At 49.6% G+C, this 17582-nt stretch overlaps 5 protein-coding genes across 5 annotated transcripts; 4 read left to right on the top strand and 1 right to left on the bottom strand.

Moving 5' to 3' along the window:
- Positions 1–1413: 1413 nt before the first annotated feature.
- Positions 1414–2091, top strand: N7509_002039 (uncharacterized protein; the record flags this gene model as incomplete). The annotated part of the gene is made up of 1 exon (XM_056626676.1): positions 1414–2091. The coding sequence occupies one exon, from the start codon at positions 1414–1416 to the stop codon at positions 2089–2091; it is 678 nt and encodes a 225-aa protein (XP_056492471.1).
- A 1247-nt stretch (positions 2092–3338) lies between these two features.
- On the top strand, positions 3339–4112 carry N7509_002038 (putative MFS monocarboxylate transporter; the record flags this gene model as incomplete). Its single annotated transcript, XM_056626675.1, has 1 exon — positions 3339–4112. The coding sequence occupies one exon, from the start codon at positions 3339–3341 to the stop codon at positions 4110–4112; it is 774 nt and encodes a 257-aa protein (XP_056492470.1).
- Positions 4113–4413: 301 nt separating this feature from the next.
- Positions 4414–5918, top strand: N7509_002037 (RNA polymerase II accessory factor CDC73 family protein; the record flags this gene model as incomplete). The annotated part of the gene is made up of 2 exons (XM_056626674.1): positions 4414–5091; positions 5184–5918. 2 exons carry the CDS (start codon positions 4414–4416, stop codon positions 5916–5918), a joined length of 1413 nt encoding a protein of 470 aa, XP_056492469.1.
- Positions 5919–7806: 1888 nt separating this feature from the next.
- On the bottom strand, positions 7807–10050 carry flbA (developmental regulator FlbA; the record flags this gene model as incomplete). The annotated part of the gene is given in 6 exon segments (XM_056626673.1): positions 7807–7950; positions 8023–8140; positions 8175–8211; positions 8269–9394; positions 9479–9738; positions 9753–10050. The coding sequence occupies 6 exon segments, from the start codon at positions 10048–10050 to the stop codon at positions 7807–7809; spliced, it is 1983 nt and encodes a 660-aa protein (XP_056492468.1).
- A 5913-nt stretch (positions 10051–15963) lies between these two features.
- On the top strand, positions 15964–16203 carry N7509_002035 (uncharacterized protein; the record flags this gene model as incomplete). The annotated part of the gene is made up of 1 exon (XM_056626672.1): positions 15964–16203. The coding sequence occupies one exon, from the start codon at positions 15964–15966 to the stop codon at positions 16201–16203; it is 240 nt and encodes a 79-aa protein (XP_056492467.1).
- Between the last annotated feature and the right edge of the window lie 1379 nt (positions 16204–17582).

Here is a 17582-nt window from a genome sequence, read left to right as displayed (position 1 = left end):
AGCATATTCTGAATTCTCGAATTGAGGGGGCATGGTACCGAAGGAAGACCATCCGCTTTCGTGTATTTCTCAAACTCTTTCAGGTTTTTGAATATTGATGGGATGATGCAGTATTAAATAAATAACTTGCCTAGGTGTGCACAAACAGCCCTGGACTAGGGAAAGAAACAAAAATATACACCACCTGGGCAGCTAAACGCTGGTGTTGAGGCTGGCACTGGCATTTGAGGTGGCCACATGCGGGGCATGTCCACCTGGGCACCTGGGCACCCGAGCGCCGTGGTGCCAAAATTAGTTGCATACTAAATTCCAGATCTTGCGTTCGATTACCTACCCTGTAACCCATATGATCAATATCTTCGGCTGGCATCCAGCCTACTTGTTCGTATACCCAGAATCTTGCATAGACAGCCTGCAGTGCTGACGTGTCATTCTTCATAAGCAATCGTCGAAGTACCTGCAAGCGCCTCAAAAATCGTGGTGTTTCAGCCATAAGATGACAAGTTATTTTATTGGTAGTTACATGGGGCTGAGATGAGAGCATTCAGCGGCGCTCAAAAGCCGTAATCGACCCAGTGTTTCTGTCAGGGCGGCATCTTCTCAAAATTAGTTCAAGACTAGTGTTTCCGATGAGGCTCTGCCGCCCCTCAATAAGGCCATTTCGCTTCCATGGTTTATGCTAACGATTCAGGGTACCGACTATATAGCTGGGTATGATATCAAGTAGTATAATGTCTCTACTACTGGCTATCTATACTACCGATATACTGATACTAGCGCCAACTAAGTACTCCCTGGTCCTAACTGTAGTCTATAGGCATTCTAAAGCTATTTTACGCAGTATTATAGTCTGCGTTCAAGTTTTGATAGCAGAGACTATACACTGCTGCCCTGGAGAAACTAGGTTGATCGTGGCCACCCTGCTCATCCCATTATTGGCAACTTTTAGCTTTTGACTCGCATACTTTGAGTGACAGATAGTAAATATCTGTTGGTGATATCTGCTGGTATCATATATGTATATGCTGGTAGGTGAAGTACCAACTGGTGTGGGCAAAAAGGGAAGTCCCTGGTCGTGCCTTCCTCACTTCATTCACTGCCATCACCATCACCCACGCTCCTTCCCTCCCTCCTCTCTTCTCTCTTCTCTCTTCTCTCTTCTCTCTTCTCTCTTCTCTCTTCTCTCTTCTCTCTTCTCTCTTCTCTCTTCTCTCTTCTCTCTTCTCTTCATCCATCTTCACTGTCATTCTTTTGTCATTCCCTCCAATGCCCTCTCCCCCTCCATTTCTCATTCACTCCAAGCCCGCGCTCTGGTATCTCGACATTCGAACCCCTCTCTCCAACTCAGGTATCTCTCACTTCTCTCACCTCTGGTCCAGGCTATTGACATCACTCTTTCTAGCGCAGCCGATCATGTCCACAGACTCGAACTCACGCATACTTTTCATCTCGCTGAATCCCCATCCTGGATTCTATCGGAAGTACAGATCTCTAGTATCTCGAGTACTTCAGGTTGCCTCGCTTGAGCAAACCAACAAGCCTATTCCCGCTATGCGCGCACTTGGAGAAAATCCCAAAGCTGTGATCATAACTGACGACGCACTTGCGACACCAAGATTCTCAACTGTGTGGGGTGCCGTGATCCGCTACATGCGAAATGGAGGAACTGCAATTTGCATGGGAGACTTCAGCTGTCGACTTCGGGAAGAACATTTTCGCACGTTCTTCTCAAGGGCCGGCCTGACGTGGGAGTACGATTCCTTCGGTCTATACCAGTCCAACTTGAACTCTGATTTTCTTCCCAAGGAAATCACCGACCTTCTGCCCGCCACGCACTTTGCAAAAGCGGTTCATTTGACGAATGTCGGAGACGCTTCCTGGTATCGTCTACAGCATATCATCAAGCGCAAGCAGGAGCATGATGAGGACGCAATGTCTGATGAGCAACCGCCGGCTTGGACTATTCTCAAGGACTCGACTCCTGTCGCGATGGCACAGGTTGAGAACGGTTATATGGGGTTCGTGGGCAACGCCAACCCCTCAGAGGAGTCCAATCTGGTTATTATCGCGATGTGTGGACTCTATCTCTGAAGGCGTTGACTGCGAGCTCGACTTGCTTGCCTGCACACCACCGGGCTTTTCGATTTTCCGTCCTGTGACGACGAGACTGAAGCAAAGATGTTCTAGTTGCAATCCTGTATTATTTTATGTATCATCGAATGGGACTGACAATCTACCTTTCCACTTTATGTCTAAGGGAAGAAGTGCGAAATCCCAAGTCAGGATTCTGATTGTGTAATCTCCGATAGGTAGATGTCGCCCTATCAGACGCAGCATCGGGGCTGCAATAAGCACCATTTCCGCGTCGGCACGAAGTCCGTCGCGTCGTCATAGGCCAACTGCAAAATGAGTCAACCAGATCATCCAGGGATCAACCTGAATGGGAAAACATGCACACGAGCATTCAAGGGAGTGCCCAATTGTTTCTTGGATCTTGGATTCTCTTGTCCTCTCCATCATCCCAAAGAACTCTGAGATAAGTATTCCACCATGAATGCTTCCGACCGAGAGTCTGTCGCCTTACACGAGATCCGATCGCTCCAGTCCGGAGATGATATAACCTCCGAGATCGAACAGCCCACTTTGCTTCCAGCAGATGGTGGTAGGGCTGCCTGGCTGATGCTCGCATCCTGCTGTTTAATTCAGCTACCAGTCTGGGGTGGGCGATGTACCCAGTCTCAAGACTGGCACTCACTAATACAGGAATTCTAGGCTTCTCCTCGGTCTTCGGAGTCTTCCAAGAATACTACACCACTCATAATGTCCTCAAGGGTAACAAGAGTGACTTGGCTACCGTGGGCACCACCTCAACTGTATGCCAAAACTACCGAGACATATTCTGGCCTGTGTCTTATCCATTTTCTAGGGCCTGCTCTATCTTCTTTCGCCCATTACTTTTACCTTGCTGACTCGGTATCCCCGACTGCAAACCTACTGCGCTCCAGCAGGGCTCATTATTACGGTCATAGGGTCTCTGCTGTCATCTTTCTCGGAAAACGTATGGCACTTGATCGCGACACAGGGTGTGATGTGTGCCATTGGTAATGGTCTACTTTTCAGTCCGTCGTCTCTCTACTTGGATCAATGGTTCGTCCGGAGAAAAGGTCTTGCGCTGGGAACTATGTGGGCTGCCAAAAGTATTACCGGAGTAGTTCTGCCTTTTGTTGCAGCGAGCTGTTTGGTACGATTCGGTTCGAGCACAACACTCAGAGCTTGGACAGTCATAACGGTAGGTTCTTCCCTTGCTTTATTGACTTTATGTCGAAGATTCTTTCAACATGAATCCTAACCCGAAAACACAGTTGATCTCCACACTTCTATCGCTACCATTCATGAAGCCTCGGATTCCAGTTTCGCCCTCAGCATCAGCTCGTCGTCTCGATCTAGGATTCCTCAAATTGGGCACTTTTTGGATGCTCCAAGTTGGCAACATCATTCAGAGTTTCGGCTATTTCTTACCAACAACATATCTTCCAACCTACTCAACAAGTACAATCGGGCTGCCCCCGACCATGGGGACTATGCTCGTTTCGCTCTTCAACGCCACCTCTGTGTTCGGTGGCATTACACTAGGAATGCTTTGCGACCGCTTCGCTGTCACTAACATCCTACTCCTCTCATCGTTAGGATCAGCGTTGTCTGTATTCCTCTTTTGGGGAATGGCATCGTCTTCAGATGATGGTCCCTCGCAGACAGCTTTAGCATTGCTTACTGTCTTTTCGATATTCTATGGTTTCTTTGCTGGTGGATTTAGTTCTACCTGGTCGGGCATCATTACGAAAATCAAAAGTGATTCTTCCTCCTCGATGGAAACGGGGTTGGTGTTTGGCCTGCTTGCTGGGGGCAGGGGAATTGGAAATGTTATCAGTGGGCCTCTCAGTTCCGTATTGATTCGACAAGGTTCAATTGGTGACTCCCATGACCAAGATCTTGGATCGGGCTTTGGAACTAAATATGGTGCTCTTATTTTGTTTACTGGAATTACGGCATTGCTCGGAGCATGGGGCTGGATGTGGCGGTACATCAGTCCTGCGATGCGTTGCATGAGTTGAAACTGAGTCAATTCAGTCCATAGTGGAGTGGATCGGGGTATTTTGGGCGTCAATAGGATTAAATAAGTTCTTTTAGTTTAAAAATTCAAGACTTCCCATAGAATAAATTAGTGAAATCTAATCCCAAGTGAATCTGCTTCTAAGAGAACCCGATCTATACCAGCCTATACCAGATCACGTGAGCGCCCGAGCTTCACCTCGAGTCCGCCGCAACGAACAACTTCGAAATCGCAATCTCCCTCCCATCTCCATCAGCCCGATTGAAGCCTCTCCCAGGCCAGTCGGACCATCAATACCAACCATGGCCGCGGTCGATCCTGCTCTGCAGGACCCTCTCCTCTCACTTCGGCGCGCCATCGCCTCCGGCAGCCTCCCAACCCCGACGACCTCTTCGGAGCTCACCAACGAACATGCCACAGAGGATCTAGCCCAAGCGACACATCTATTCTTCTCTCAACCATCTCCACAAGTCATCGCCCTTTCAACACCGACGCGATTCGTTTCCGCATCCACCAGCTCCCCCGTCGACCTACGCAGCATCTTTTTCGCCTGGCAGAAGAAAGACGTCGCTATCCCCGAATATATCGCATCGGCGCAGGAACTGAATGAATCTCTCAAGTCAAAGGAGGGCGATGACACACAGGTCCAGATCCTGGTTTTCGTCGAGCGTCTGGATCTGCTCACCTGGTTGGAAGGTGCCGACGCTACTAGCGAATATATCAAGCCTCTGGAAGGCGCTGCCGCTGCCGCTGAGGCGGCCGTCGCTGCAGGTGCTGTTCAATCCGATGCTGCGGCTGGAATTGCCTCTGGGGCTACTGGGGGTATCTCGACGGTTCCCAGTGGACCTGTCGGAGCCGTGACGACAGGTGCTCACGGAAGCCGTGCGCAAAAGACTATCGACCCCCGACTACAGGAGATCTACAATGGCGAAAGAAAGACCGGAGATCGAAACACCGTGCTACGAGGAATCAAACCAACCGTAAGTTTCCTTTTGGTTTCGACCTCAATTACCTCCCATCCCTATATACCCACGCGAAACAAGACACTAATACCGCAATCAACGGGAAACAGGACTTCTCGCACGTCCGGAAAAGCGCCGAGCTCTTCCTTGATCGAAACCGCAATCGACCCGGCCAAGCAGGCGTAAAGCCAGGCAGCAAGACTTCCGCCATGGTGCCGGCGCCGTCCGCGGGGCTCTCCGCACCATCGCGCAAGCCAAGCTCCCGCCCCGATCCAATCATCCTCCTCTCCCCATCCGCCTCTTCTCTCATCCGCATGTCGAATATCAAATCCTTCCTCGGCGAAGGTATCTTCGTGCCACCCGACCACCCAACACTGAGCATGTCGACCGATGCCAATTTCATGGAGATCAAGCGTCCGTTACGCATCAAGTCCGATCCCTCCAATCCCAACGCTACCTCGATCGGTTCGCACGGTGGTGGTCGCGGGCCCAAGCCAACTAAATTCATTCTCGTCGACGGCACGACTAACTTCAAACCTGAGTACTGGTCGCGGCTGGTGGCTGTCTTTACGACTGGCCAGACGTGGCAGTTCAAGTCTTATAAGTGGTCTTCGCCGCCGGAGCTCTTCAAACATGCGACGGGTATCTATGTTGGCTGGCGTGGCGAGGAGACTCCCCCGTCCGTGAAGGGATGGGGTCGTGGCGTGAATAGTTTCGCTGTCGAGCGGTGGGATGAGAAGGGTGGGATTCAGGGTTCTGGACGCTGGCGGGATCGTGAGGTTGTTGAGGGTATTTGGACGGCTATTGAGGAGGGCATGAAGCTTCGTGGCTGGGGATCTAAGTAAAATCCTAGCATCCACTTCGTGCATTGCATCTCTTTCGTCATTCTTCTTCTTCTTCTACTACTTTTGTTTTACTTTTTTTTGGTCCTCGATTCCCCCGCTTCTATTTCCATTCTGGATTCCTTGTTTCTTTTCCTCTCCCCATCTTTCAATCTGGAATCTGATGACATATGACAACTCGGGTGCGTGGTTTTCGGCGTTGTCTCCGGTGTGTAATAAAATAGTCTCTCTGATATATCTCTTTTTTTTTATCTTTCTTCTTGGAGTTTTTGGTCAGATCTCATTGTCCCAAGGGTATCTGGGTATAGTAGGGCAAGAGCGAGCTTTTCAGGGTAATCGGGGCTCTTTTTGCCAAATCCTCGCAAACAAATTTCTGGCTCGGATCTAAAGTATCTAATCATCAGACTTACCTTAATCAAACAAGATGAGTATGGCTAGATAATGTTTAGGGGTCACTCTCCGGCTAGCTTAGCTTATCGCAGAACTCATTTAAACCACAATTTATCGTTGACACTTTTATAACTGGTCTTACAAATTGAGCACTCTGAGTTGGTGACCTAGAGTATAGAACCACCCATTCTCCTGGCGAGATACTAGTAGTACTCATCAGTATGAGCCCCCATATACTAAAGCTCAATATCGATATCATTCATCGATCGACAGTCCGGGGTGGGGGAACAGGTTTACAAGTTCAAGAGTTACAATTTACAATTTACAGTTTACAGTTTACAGTTTACACAGGCAGAAGGTAGATGCTTATAAGATCGTCATGTCCATTGCAATTCCCGTCTGAAGCGAGATAATATGACATACATAAGAATACCAGAACTCACACGCTGTGCCCAAAAGAAACAATGCAGTGCCACGCACAGTGATGAGAACAGATAGGAAATAAAATGCTTGAAGATCATGCAAAAGAAAAAAAGAAAAAATATGGAATGGAAAGTGTGAGCAAGAAGAGAAGAAAAAGATAGGAAAACATGCAGATTAAAAATGGAAACAAAAACGCCGTGTCTGATGCTCAAACAAAACAACTGGAGGCATGGGACGAGTTCGAGTCGAGTCGAGTCAAGTCGAGTCAACCACCGGGAGGAGGATCTTTGGTGTTGACATTTTTCTTCTTCCTTTTTTTGTGTATTCTTTTTCATATCCATTTTTTGCGAGTGTTGTTGGTTTCCTTCCTTCGTTTGGCTCGTTCAAAGCCCATCGTGGAAGAGGGTGGGTGGGGTAAGGTGGTGAATGAAATGATCTGGATATCGTGTCTGAGATGCAAGGGGTAAAAGAAAAACGTCATCCGAATATTACAAGTGGTTCCCAAAAATCCGAACCTTCTCTATAACATGAGGCATCGATCGTAACGTCTTTCATCGAGAGGGAGGACAAAAGGAGAATCTCGTGGCGAGGCAAATTAAAAACGGGATGAGAAAAAATGACAACCCGGAAAACCCAGTGTCGAAACTTTAACCTGAGAAGGTAAAGAGTCCGGGGCGGCGCGATTTCCAGGCTGCATGCGATGTGAAGCAAAATGGGGGAAAGGGTTTCGTGGTTCGGAAACGATCATGACGAGATTGATGAAATCATGTTCCGGAATGAAAAGGAGAAGGAAGAAGAGAGACACTTCCCTATTTCCTTTCCCGGAGATAAGACATGAAGACACACAAACAACCCCTGTCGCGGGTGTGATTACCGCGTTGCAGTCACACAGGTATCGGGAGCGGATAGGACTCGATTGGCCCATATCGCATCCGCGAAACTCTGATCTGAGACCGCAGAAGCGTTGAAGCTTGGCTGTTTAAAAGATGGCAGGGGTGTTGAATGGGTTCGAATCACGACGAAGCCGGTCTCTGTTTGCTGTGTTGCAAGTAACGTCGACACTGGCTCGCGGTGATTGTCATGAGCGTGCAGAGCGGCTCATGCTGCGTTCCGGACCGCCGGGTGTCGGTGAGTACGAGCGCGACCCGCCGAAAATGTCCACATCGTGTTCTTGGAGGACCACCGAGTACTTAGGATCGCGGAGGAATTTAGGAACGGAGTCCTGGGAATCAAAGTTAGCATAAAATAACAGAAAATTGAAAATTGGAATTGGAGTTTCCAGAATGAAACATACACTGGACATCAGCTTGAAGACTGAGGTCTGAGCAAGCTCGAACAAATGCACCACTTCCTGAAGACTCTTGAACATCGACTCGTCGTCACCCACGGCCTTGGTCATACGGCTGGCAAGACTGTTGCGCAGGGCGTGATCAATGTTCAATTCACAGGGGGGATCCGGGGGCTAAGAACGCGTTGTACAGGCCTGTTACATGTTAGAGACCATTGACTAGAAATGGCAGTTGCTAAGGGAATAACGTACCATAGGCGGCTGCCAGAGTTTCCCGAACGGAGTCAACCTTGGTGAAGGCACCAGCCTTCTCGGACTTGTGGTAGTTGGCAGTGAACTCGGAAACGTCGAGGTAGAAGGACAGGTTCTCTTCGCACAGAGAGTAGCGCAAGAACTCGCGGAAAAGAAGACGGAGAGCGGGGTCACCCAGGATATGTGTCAAGCGAGCGTTGTTGGAATCGCGGGGCATGCCACGGCTATCGTAAGTGGTGGGGTTATTCTGAGCCTTTTCGCGGGCAATCCATCCACACACACGCTGGCCTCGCTCGGTGATGCAGTAGATAGCGTATTTTGACGGTTGGAAGACGACATCCGAGTCTGGGAAGGACTTGTCGTCCTGAATCATCGTAATAAGGCCGTATTTGAGGAACAATTCCGCGATCAAACAAGTCTCCCGACGCTCGATTGTCGTTGAGCAATCCATCAGCCAGTCGACGGCACCCTTTCCGGTGAAAGTGTTGCTGTAGAGCTTGCCATCCTGCAACTTCCGCTCCCGAGCCATCTTAACACCCACAATACCGTTCGAATAATCGCTCAAGGAGTCGGAGTCTGATGTGGAAATGCTGCTCTTGATGTTGGGACCATCTTGGCCGGCGAAACGGCGGAAGATGACTTCGACAGTGGCTCGGTCGTGCGACAACTTATCGGACTCGGTGTCGCGTTCTAGGTTTACCAATTGCATGGTGTTGCGGGGTGACTCCAACACATCCATCACGTGACGAGCGGTAATACCGTTCCGTTGACAAAAGCGCTGCAGGATGTTAATACCCTTGGGGGTGAGCTGAAAGAGGGCGCCCTTGAGGGGGAAAATAGGCAAGGCCTTGCCATCAACCGATTCGATGAACCGAGCGTCCACAAATCGCTGGCAGACGGAACGTGCCATTTCCTTGGCCATGGAGAAAGTGGTGGTAGTGGTGGTGGTGACAATGCGCGAGGGGTCTTTGGGGTCAGGCATGCGGTTCGATTGGGAGAACTTCAGAGATCCGAGGTTGTTGATCGCTTCTTCTGAAGTAAAGGTGTGGTCATATCTCGTGAAGCGGACACGGTGCGAGTCCAACTTCAAGCTCACCATTAAGGTGGAGAAGAGGTCCATGAAATCCTATAAAAGCAAAGAAAAAAACCAGTGTAAGCCTCCAATTGCCATATTTCCTACACAAATTGTGTCCTGTTCTTTCCAACCTACCTTGGTGAAAGGTCTTTCATCCTCGGTCATTCGCAATAGGCGGGACGAAGTTTGATGCATTTTGGGAGGCGCGGCTGGCGCAAGGCCCGGATGCACAGGGCGAGATTCGAGAGGAGGAGTCGGGACGCGCTGGAGAGTCAGGCGTCGTTTCTGAATGGTTTGGGTTTCGGGGAACCAGATCGCGAAAGGCCCGACAATTGATCGTAGGTATCTTCGTCGGAGAATGGCGGGGTCAAGGGGGTAGTGCTCGCGGGTCGAGTCTGTTTGGCGAGACTGCTATTAGAAGCCGAAGATCGTAGAGTTGTCGTCCCTATAGTCGGTGTTCCGATGGTGGAGAGGCTGGCGAAAGCGCTGGAGGTTCGCTGTGCTATAGCAGCAAACGAGCGGCGGTTGCGACGGGAGATAGAACCGACGACTGACCCCGAGAAGGTAGTTGGCGGATTTGAATAAGTTGAAGCTGGATCAGTCGCTGGGGGGTCGGCGAAGGGAGAGATAGTGCGTGAGTAGGATTGAGGAGGAAGGGAAGGAAGAGATTCTTCTCGGTAGTGGTTCACGGAGGGTAGGGTTGGCATTGAATGGTTTTGCTGCCTTTTGGGTGAACCAGACTTCGGGAAGAGTGTGAAAAGTGGGTAAGTCAATCAAGCCCTGATGATACCAAATGATCTGTACATCAAAAGGGGAAGATTGTAATAAAAAAAGAAAGGGAAAAAATAGGAAAAATTGAAAAGAGGAAAAATAAAAATAAAAAATAAAAAAACCCAAAAATTAGGGTGTGGAACTCCCTTTACTCCGTAACAATCGGGAGAGAAAGAGAGGAGGGGGGGTGTGGAATGGGTTGTATGAAGGGGGTGGTTGGGGAATTGTGAAATATACACTATAAGTTTCCAATTTTTTTCTCTCTTCTCCCTTTCTCAAATAATAAGAGAGAATGGAAAACAAAAAAAGAGGGGAGGGGGTGGGTGGGCTTGAAACGAGCCTAGGGGAAGTCAAGACAAGGGCAAGCCAAAATAATAATAATAATGAATAAAATGGGAATAAAATAAAATAAAAGGGAAAAAAAAGAAAAAAAAAGAAAAATCCATTGATATGCACCCCTCCCCTCTTCCATGCCCCCCTTGTGAAGAATTACAGCCATTCGGCCTGTCATCCATGACCCACAGCCCACGCGTGAGCTCGGCCGGAAAGAGTTTGGTGTGCTGCATCGTCGCAACGTGGGCCAAGGGAAGGGATTGCCTCATGGTGAAGATCGGTGGGTTCCTTGTTTCGTACAGGGGTCTTGGTATTACACAGCGGCCACCTGCTGTATCTTACCCACTTTAGGGATTTGGATGCTGTACATGTACAGTGTATAGAGTACAATTAGTATTATGCTCATACTCAGAGTCATAGTCATTATTCTTCAAGTTCTACACTCCCAGGTGAATGGCCACCTCTTCCACATGGCTTGGCATGTGGCATACCTCCGATCATGCCAATTCAATCCGGTTGGGGCAATGATCATCTCAACCCTAGGGGAAGAGAGGGGGAGAGGGGGGAAATAATATATGAATCATACATTAATCATTCAATAGTTACCAGATGGTTTCAAGGGAGCCTCCTCTGGAGGCTCCTCCTTATCGGGAGATAATTCCAAATACATGGGATGGAACACGGAGATCATCAGCCCTCCACCTGAACCAACAACCTTGGAAGAAAATAAATCATGCTCCGTATGAGTACTCCGTGTAGAGTACTCCATACAAAAAAAATCCACAGTCAATGATTTCACCGTCTCGACTCAACTGTGGTTGACCCACCCCAAGGAAACTCGCGAGGCCGAACAGATCCGCCGATCCTAACGGTATTGTACACGGTATGCAGTACAGTATCTGTGTATGTATACATAGTGTACGTACTGTATACTGTATGATCACCCGAGACGGTCGGGAAATCCCCCTCTCCGCAAACTCTCTGACTGGCTTGAAGGGACTGGACTTGACTGGATGTAGTAAGTGCCCCCTATCATATCACTGGCAGAAAACAAGGTGATCCGAATCTTCAGGATTCATCATCATTCATTGGTTACACTTCTGACCAACTCACTCCACTTACTCCGGACTCTGCCTTTTTCCTCCCCCTCCTCTCCACCCATTCTCCACCACTTCCACCTCGTTTTCGGCCCCAGACCCTGATCGGGAAATGGTGCCTCTTGCCCAGCAGCCAAAGCTTGAAGCCCACGTGGGAAATCCGGCCTCCCACTCTCTTCTCCGTCTCTGACACCGTTTGATACCCAGGAACTTTATCGGGGAGAAGGTGGTGGCAAAGTGTGTATGTTTTATCCAAGATTCCCTTCGATCCGATCTCCTGACTTACCGTAGACTAGTCTAGCCTGCCTTCGAATCTGATTCTTGTATCCTCCGATTATTTTCCGTGATGATTCACACGGTAAGTGAGTCCGTCTAGAAACTGCCGGCTGGCCGCGCTTGATGCCGTGCTGATTAGGCGTCACATGTTTCACGGCGCAAGACAGCGATGGTCGACAGCGAACAACGGACAACGGAAGACGCTTTCGCAGACAAGTCCGATCGGAGGCTCCACTTCTTCTTTGTCCCCTGTCCCAGTTCCAGTTCCAGTTCCAGTTCCAGTTAGCCACCAGTGTTTCGGGCTCAAGAGTGGCCCCCCCGCGCGTGGCTGAGCCCAATTGCCCACTCCTTTTACGCTTCCACCGCTTCCACGTTTCCACGACCTTTCCAGGCGTCTTCGCTATGGCCCATGTGGTGGTCCACGTGGACACACGTGGAGTCCCAAGGTTAGCGCCTGAACGCCTGAACGCCTGTGCGCCTGAGGTCTTTCGCTTCTTTCTGCCCGGCGCGGCCTGGCGTCTTGCCTCTGCCTTGCTTTCTAGCTTTTTCCTTCTTAGCCTACTATCCTAGTCAATGGTTCGTGCCTGGACAAGCCGTTTGTTTCATCGCCCCAACCGTTTTGTCGGTTTTTTTCTTTCGGATAGCGACCTACATAGGGCCGTTGACTAGCGTTAGCGTCAGGGGCAGCTCGGCAGTCTTCTTTGTTTGCCTCAGCCCTCTCGTACATACTGTATTCCGTGTCTTGCGTCTCTTTGCAGCAATGGAAAGGCGCACCTGCGCACAGACACTAGCTGGCCTATGAACCAAGCTGTCTAATTTCCCCCAGACTCGGATCATTCTAAAGGATACGAGGGGGACATGGGTTCCAACCAATGACCGGGGTGCCGATCGCTAACCCCGGTCACTCCAGAGTTCCTACTATACTCGTACTCAAGTGCCTCATTTCCCATTTCTTTAATTTTAATCCAAAAAAAGGGTTTTTTCTATCAGCTCTCAGCCTTCGGAACCACCGGCCCCCTAATTCATTTAGGCGTCCTGTCGTTCGAGAGCCTCATCGTCTCCTCCAGCCACCAGATATGACGGGATGGAGCGATCCATTGCACGCTCCTTTCTTTCTGTACCGCCCCTCGCGCACCTCATTTGGGGCCCGAACCCCAACACGTAAGGTACTCCACACTAAATGAGCCAACAATCCCCATCATACGGAGCAATTGAGCACGATGACAATTGTTTCCAGAGGATAGACCTGTCAGACACGTCACCTAGATGATCCAGAGGCTGTGCGGTACTCTAACCAGCCAACCAGATATTGATAGAGCTATCACGCGAACAACAGCTTCCGCCGGGAGCCGAGCCGATCAAGGATTGGACAGATAAAGGCGCGCTTGGACAGGACAAACGCTGCCTCAGCTCCAGCCCCAACTCCGGGGGAGGGGGAAAGGGCAGATTATACTTTTCAAGGGGGGCCAATCCTGTAGGATGCGAGACTCCTACTGTACATAGAATCTTCTATGCAGATCTGGGCTTTTGGATGAATCATAACCTGCAAGCGATCTATCGATTCGGCTCGATCTCAGTGCCATGCGAATGCCACGTGGAATTGATGCGAAGCGATCGCAAGCCTCGCATCTACGGTACGGAACTCAAGTACTTCTCCTAAAGGGGAATTGATACGTCGTTTCTCAACTCAACTCAACCCGGGTGGTCCCAGTCCGGGGGCCGATTGGAAGGGGGGCCAACAACACCAACCAACACCAACACTAACCAACACGGGAGCAGCTCAGCCCTGTCATGGCTGGCGGGCAAAAATCAGCCTCAACTGCTTGAGTATTGTGTAAATCGGCCCCCAAATTCCTAGACACGCCCGGATCGAGCTGTCAACCCCCAAACCTAAAACCCGAAACATTGCCGAAAGATCCCGTACACAAGCCACCACCAAGAAGAACAAAGAAAAGGGCTGATGAAAGCTAGCTAGGGGGAAGGAAGAAGAATCCATGGAGCGATCGTGCCATGGTTGGGGAATGAAACTATAGAATCCTTGGCGTTCAATAATACCACAACCACTACGGAGTACGGAGTAGTGTATGCGTAAAATACAAAGGCAGAAACAGAAACAGAAACAACTACTGATACAAGTACAGTGGACCTTGGGCACTGGAAGGGGGAGGATTAGCGTCAAAATGGTATGCAGCAACAAGGAAGCCTACTGTATGTATGTCGCTTCCGTCCGACCTAGCCGTTATCACGGCCAATCTAACCATTTACCTCTGGCAGAAGTGGGCACAGATAATGATAATGGGGATAATGGAAAATTGAGACCCCCCCGCTAGGTCAATTCAGGATAATTCTCCATGAGCGGGAGTTGCGGTCAGATAGCTTCAACGGCACCAGGCCCAAACTCACAGGCCCAGTGATCCTCGGGACCGCCGATCGTTCGTCTGGAGATTTGATTAATCTCTTGGCATTGTAACTGCTCTGACTAAGAGGCCACATTCACATTCAAGTGGACAATAGATGTACTCCGTACAAGGATACATACGGTGATTACCATTGTATTGTATAAAGTACAGTAACGGGACCCTCTTTTCCGTATCGTACGTATCCAACATCCCTGACCGCCACGCGAGGAAGTTTCATGCAGGTCACCACCGCCTGCGACCCGAGTGGTTCAGGGGTCTGGGGGCGAAGAGTGACAGGTAGTGTCCTCCGTAGGGCCCAAACGAAAGAGACGCGGGAAAAAAGAAATCATAAGAAGAGACATTTGCATGCTAGAACGCTAGCATGGCTTATGGCTTGGAGGGGGCGCGCAGATGATTGATAATCACGAAACCTAGCAAGTCATGTCTTCCCTGTCCGAAAACTAGTTCATCTGGTACCTAGGTACATACATACTCTGATGCCTGGGGGATCTGCGACTGGAATTTGAAGTGTCTTAACTCCGTTGAGTCGACACATGAGTACTCAGTACGCCGTACATGCGCTGGGGCTGTCCTCCATTCACCCAGGGATGATGGGGGAGATTGGCTCAGCGTCGTACAGGAAACCCCATCCCGACCAGTCACCGCTTGATTTCTCCCTTACCTCCAGGTAGGAGGTCGCAGCGCAGCGCCTGTTCCCATTCTTGTGGCCATCATGCAATCTAGACACAAACAAAACAGCCGCACCCGCACCAGCGCCCGCGCCCGCGCCCTCGCAGGAATGTGGCTTCGTAAAATAAGTGGGTTTGGGGCCTCTACATAAGTCGCGACTCCTTTTGATAGCTGTTTTCGGAGTATTTTAGCAACCAATATCGTGTCATGCTCCCGAGTCTGAATTTGGCTTGGGCTTATTGCAACTACCGACGGCCGAGGCCGGGCCGGAAATCTGCTTTCGGTATTTGCTCGTTGGGCTGATCCTTTTGCTGATCCTTTGGCTTGGTTGGTAGTTTTCTATTTTCGATCTTGGGGGTGTCCGTGTGCACGCCGCAGATTGAATGTTGAATTATTAGATTGTCTGTCAGCAATGAAGCAGATAGAGTGTTCTGTTTGTGTTTTCATCTGCGCGTAAGATGAACACATTCTCCACCATTCCCTTCTGATTCATTATGGATTCATTATGAATATTCGGGCAGAAGGAATTCCATGGGATGAATTTGAGTCTATTCAAAATAGTGTACAGTATGGAGTACTACTTCGGTGTACCCAGGTCGATCAAGTCTCGAGCAGCGCGAAGTGGGGACCTTTTCCACGTGGGAAAACTGGGGGGCGGTTTTGCATCGCCTCAACTGACTCGTGAGAGGGCAGATCCGAATAGCCCAAAACTCTCATCTCGAGGAGAGTTTCGAGCTAAGGGGAGACTAATCCGTTTTCGGAATGCGAGGAGCCTTTCCGTATTCTCTGGCCATGTGGCGTGCACGCTTGGGTTAGTGTAGTTATCGTATCTTTTTTTTCTACGGTGTCTGAGTCAGACCAACACTCGTTTCCAGAATCACGATTGGCCAGACATGATTAGGCTAGAAGGGCTATAGTTTAGAAGGTTTCTTATCGCTTTTTTGCAATGGCTGGACCCCCCATGTAGACTCTATCTTGGAGAACTATTTCCGATAGTCGCAATGGTGTTTTTGAGGCATTGATCTATTAATCTTCGCCCCTTTCCTTCGTCGAAATGATGGTAGCTACAAGACAAGCTCACGGTCCTCCCCCTGAAACCAACCAAGGATTCAAGAAGAGCCTAAGGGCTTCAGGATTTTTGGAAACATGGTACGAAGAGCAGAGGACGGAGTACCGATCGGACTTCCTCAAGATTCGGGGAGGAGGAGCTGGCGGCCGTGTATTCGGCTTGAACGGCCGAATTTCGTTGGAGGCTCCGGCCAAAGGGAGCGTCGGAGCGACGCAATGGGTTTAACATAGGCGAGCGAGATGGACAGGGCAGAGTGGGATGTACTCCGGAGTACAGTACTCTGTATTCGTACAACCTCGCCTATGTAGCTAGTGACTAGTGGCTAGTGTTGTACTCAGGTATGGTAAAGTTCGCCCGTATTGCGTAACTTCGTACGCAGATCGGAGTCGGGACGATCCGCAGGTAATCCCAAAACGCCTGTAATAAACCATCCATGGTAGTGACCAGGAAGAGAACGATCCATTCGCCAGCCTTACTCGATGCAGCCAAATTCTGCGAAACCAAAGTAGATCACGTCATTGACTCTTCATCGCCATCGATCGTTCTTGCGATGATGATGGAATGCGAATCCGCGATCGGTCAAAGTATGGTAGATTTCTTTTTTCTGATCTCCGACGAATGATCTTGAACCATTCGGACATGACTCTTAAAACAGTCGCAGCAACGCAACGCCAATGTGACTCTCCTGAATCAGACTCTGTGGCTGGCTGCTTAATACGGCGAAATCCGCGCGTGGCGAAGTTCCCACGCTAGAAACCTTCCAGAAGCATTTTCGAAGGCGCTAAGAAGGCTTCCGGATCCACCGAAATTTGCCCGTTGTTTTCGGGCGGATTTGAGCGAGCTGAGACAATCGCTTTCGGAAAACAATCAAAGAAAGGTACACTATTTGCGCACCGACATTAAAAAAAGCAAGAATAGAAAATTTTGGCTTCGGTTCCTGAGTCCCATTTTTCGGCCGCACAATCAAACTTGGCTTGGCGACAACAACCCACCCAGGTACATCCGAGGAATGCGTATCGCCCGTATCTCTTACATAGATTGGCGCAACCTGTCATCGGGAAATTTTCTTAAATCAAGCCATCTGTATGGTGCATCTCGACTAAACTACGGAGTACATACTTTAGGACCCTGCGCGCCCCAAAAATTGGACATGGCGAAATTATCCGACCCTCCTGTCAAGGCCGAGGTTAGCGCTAAGCGACCGGAGCTTCACATTCTACCTTTGCTGTATTCGGTTCCAGGGAATTATCGTAGCTTTAAACTATCATAATCGTACCACACTTTCTCACCGTCTCTCCGGAGTACGGAGTACAGGAAAGGGAAATGTCCTCGAATTACCTTTCCTTCTCCACTAATCCTAATCCTAATCCTGATTTTGACACGGCAGAGGGCCACACGGGAAGACAAAATCCACGTGGCAGATGATCTACAAAAACATGACAGGCACTTTTTGTCCGCGTACAAGGCAGAACGGCCCAGAAAAAGCTTCTGCAACTAGCGGTGCCCGTTGATGATCGTGATTTCTCCATCACTTGCATTGTGGTGGATCTAGCACCCATGTGGCCTGAAAGTACGGAGTACGAAGTGTATCTTATGTCGGAACC

This window comes from Penicillium cosmopolitanum, assembly GCF_028827165.1.
Source record: "Penicillium cosmopolitanum strain IBT 29677 chromosome Unknown utg000004l:1.0-4361866.0:1.0-4365735.0, whole genome shotgun sequence".
Classification (NCBI taxonomy): Eukaryota; Fungi; Ascomycota; class Eurotiomycetes; order Eurotiales; family Aspergillaceae; genus Penicillium; species Penicillium cosmopolitanum.
This window is presented reverse-complemented; position numbering and strand designations above follow the sequence as displayed.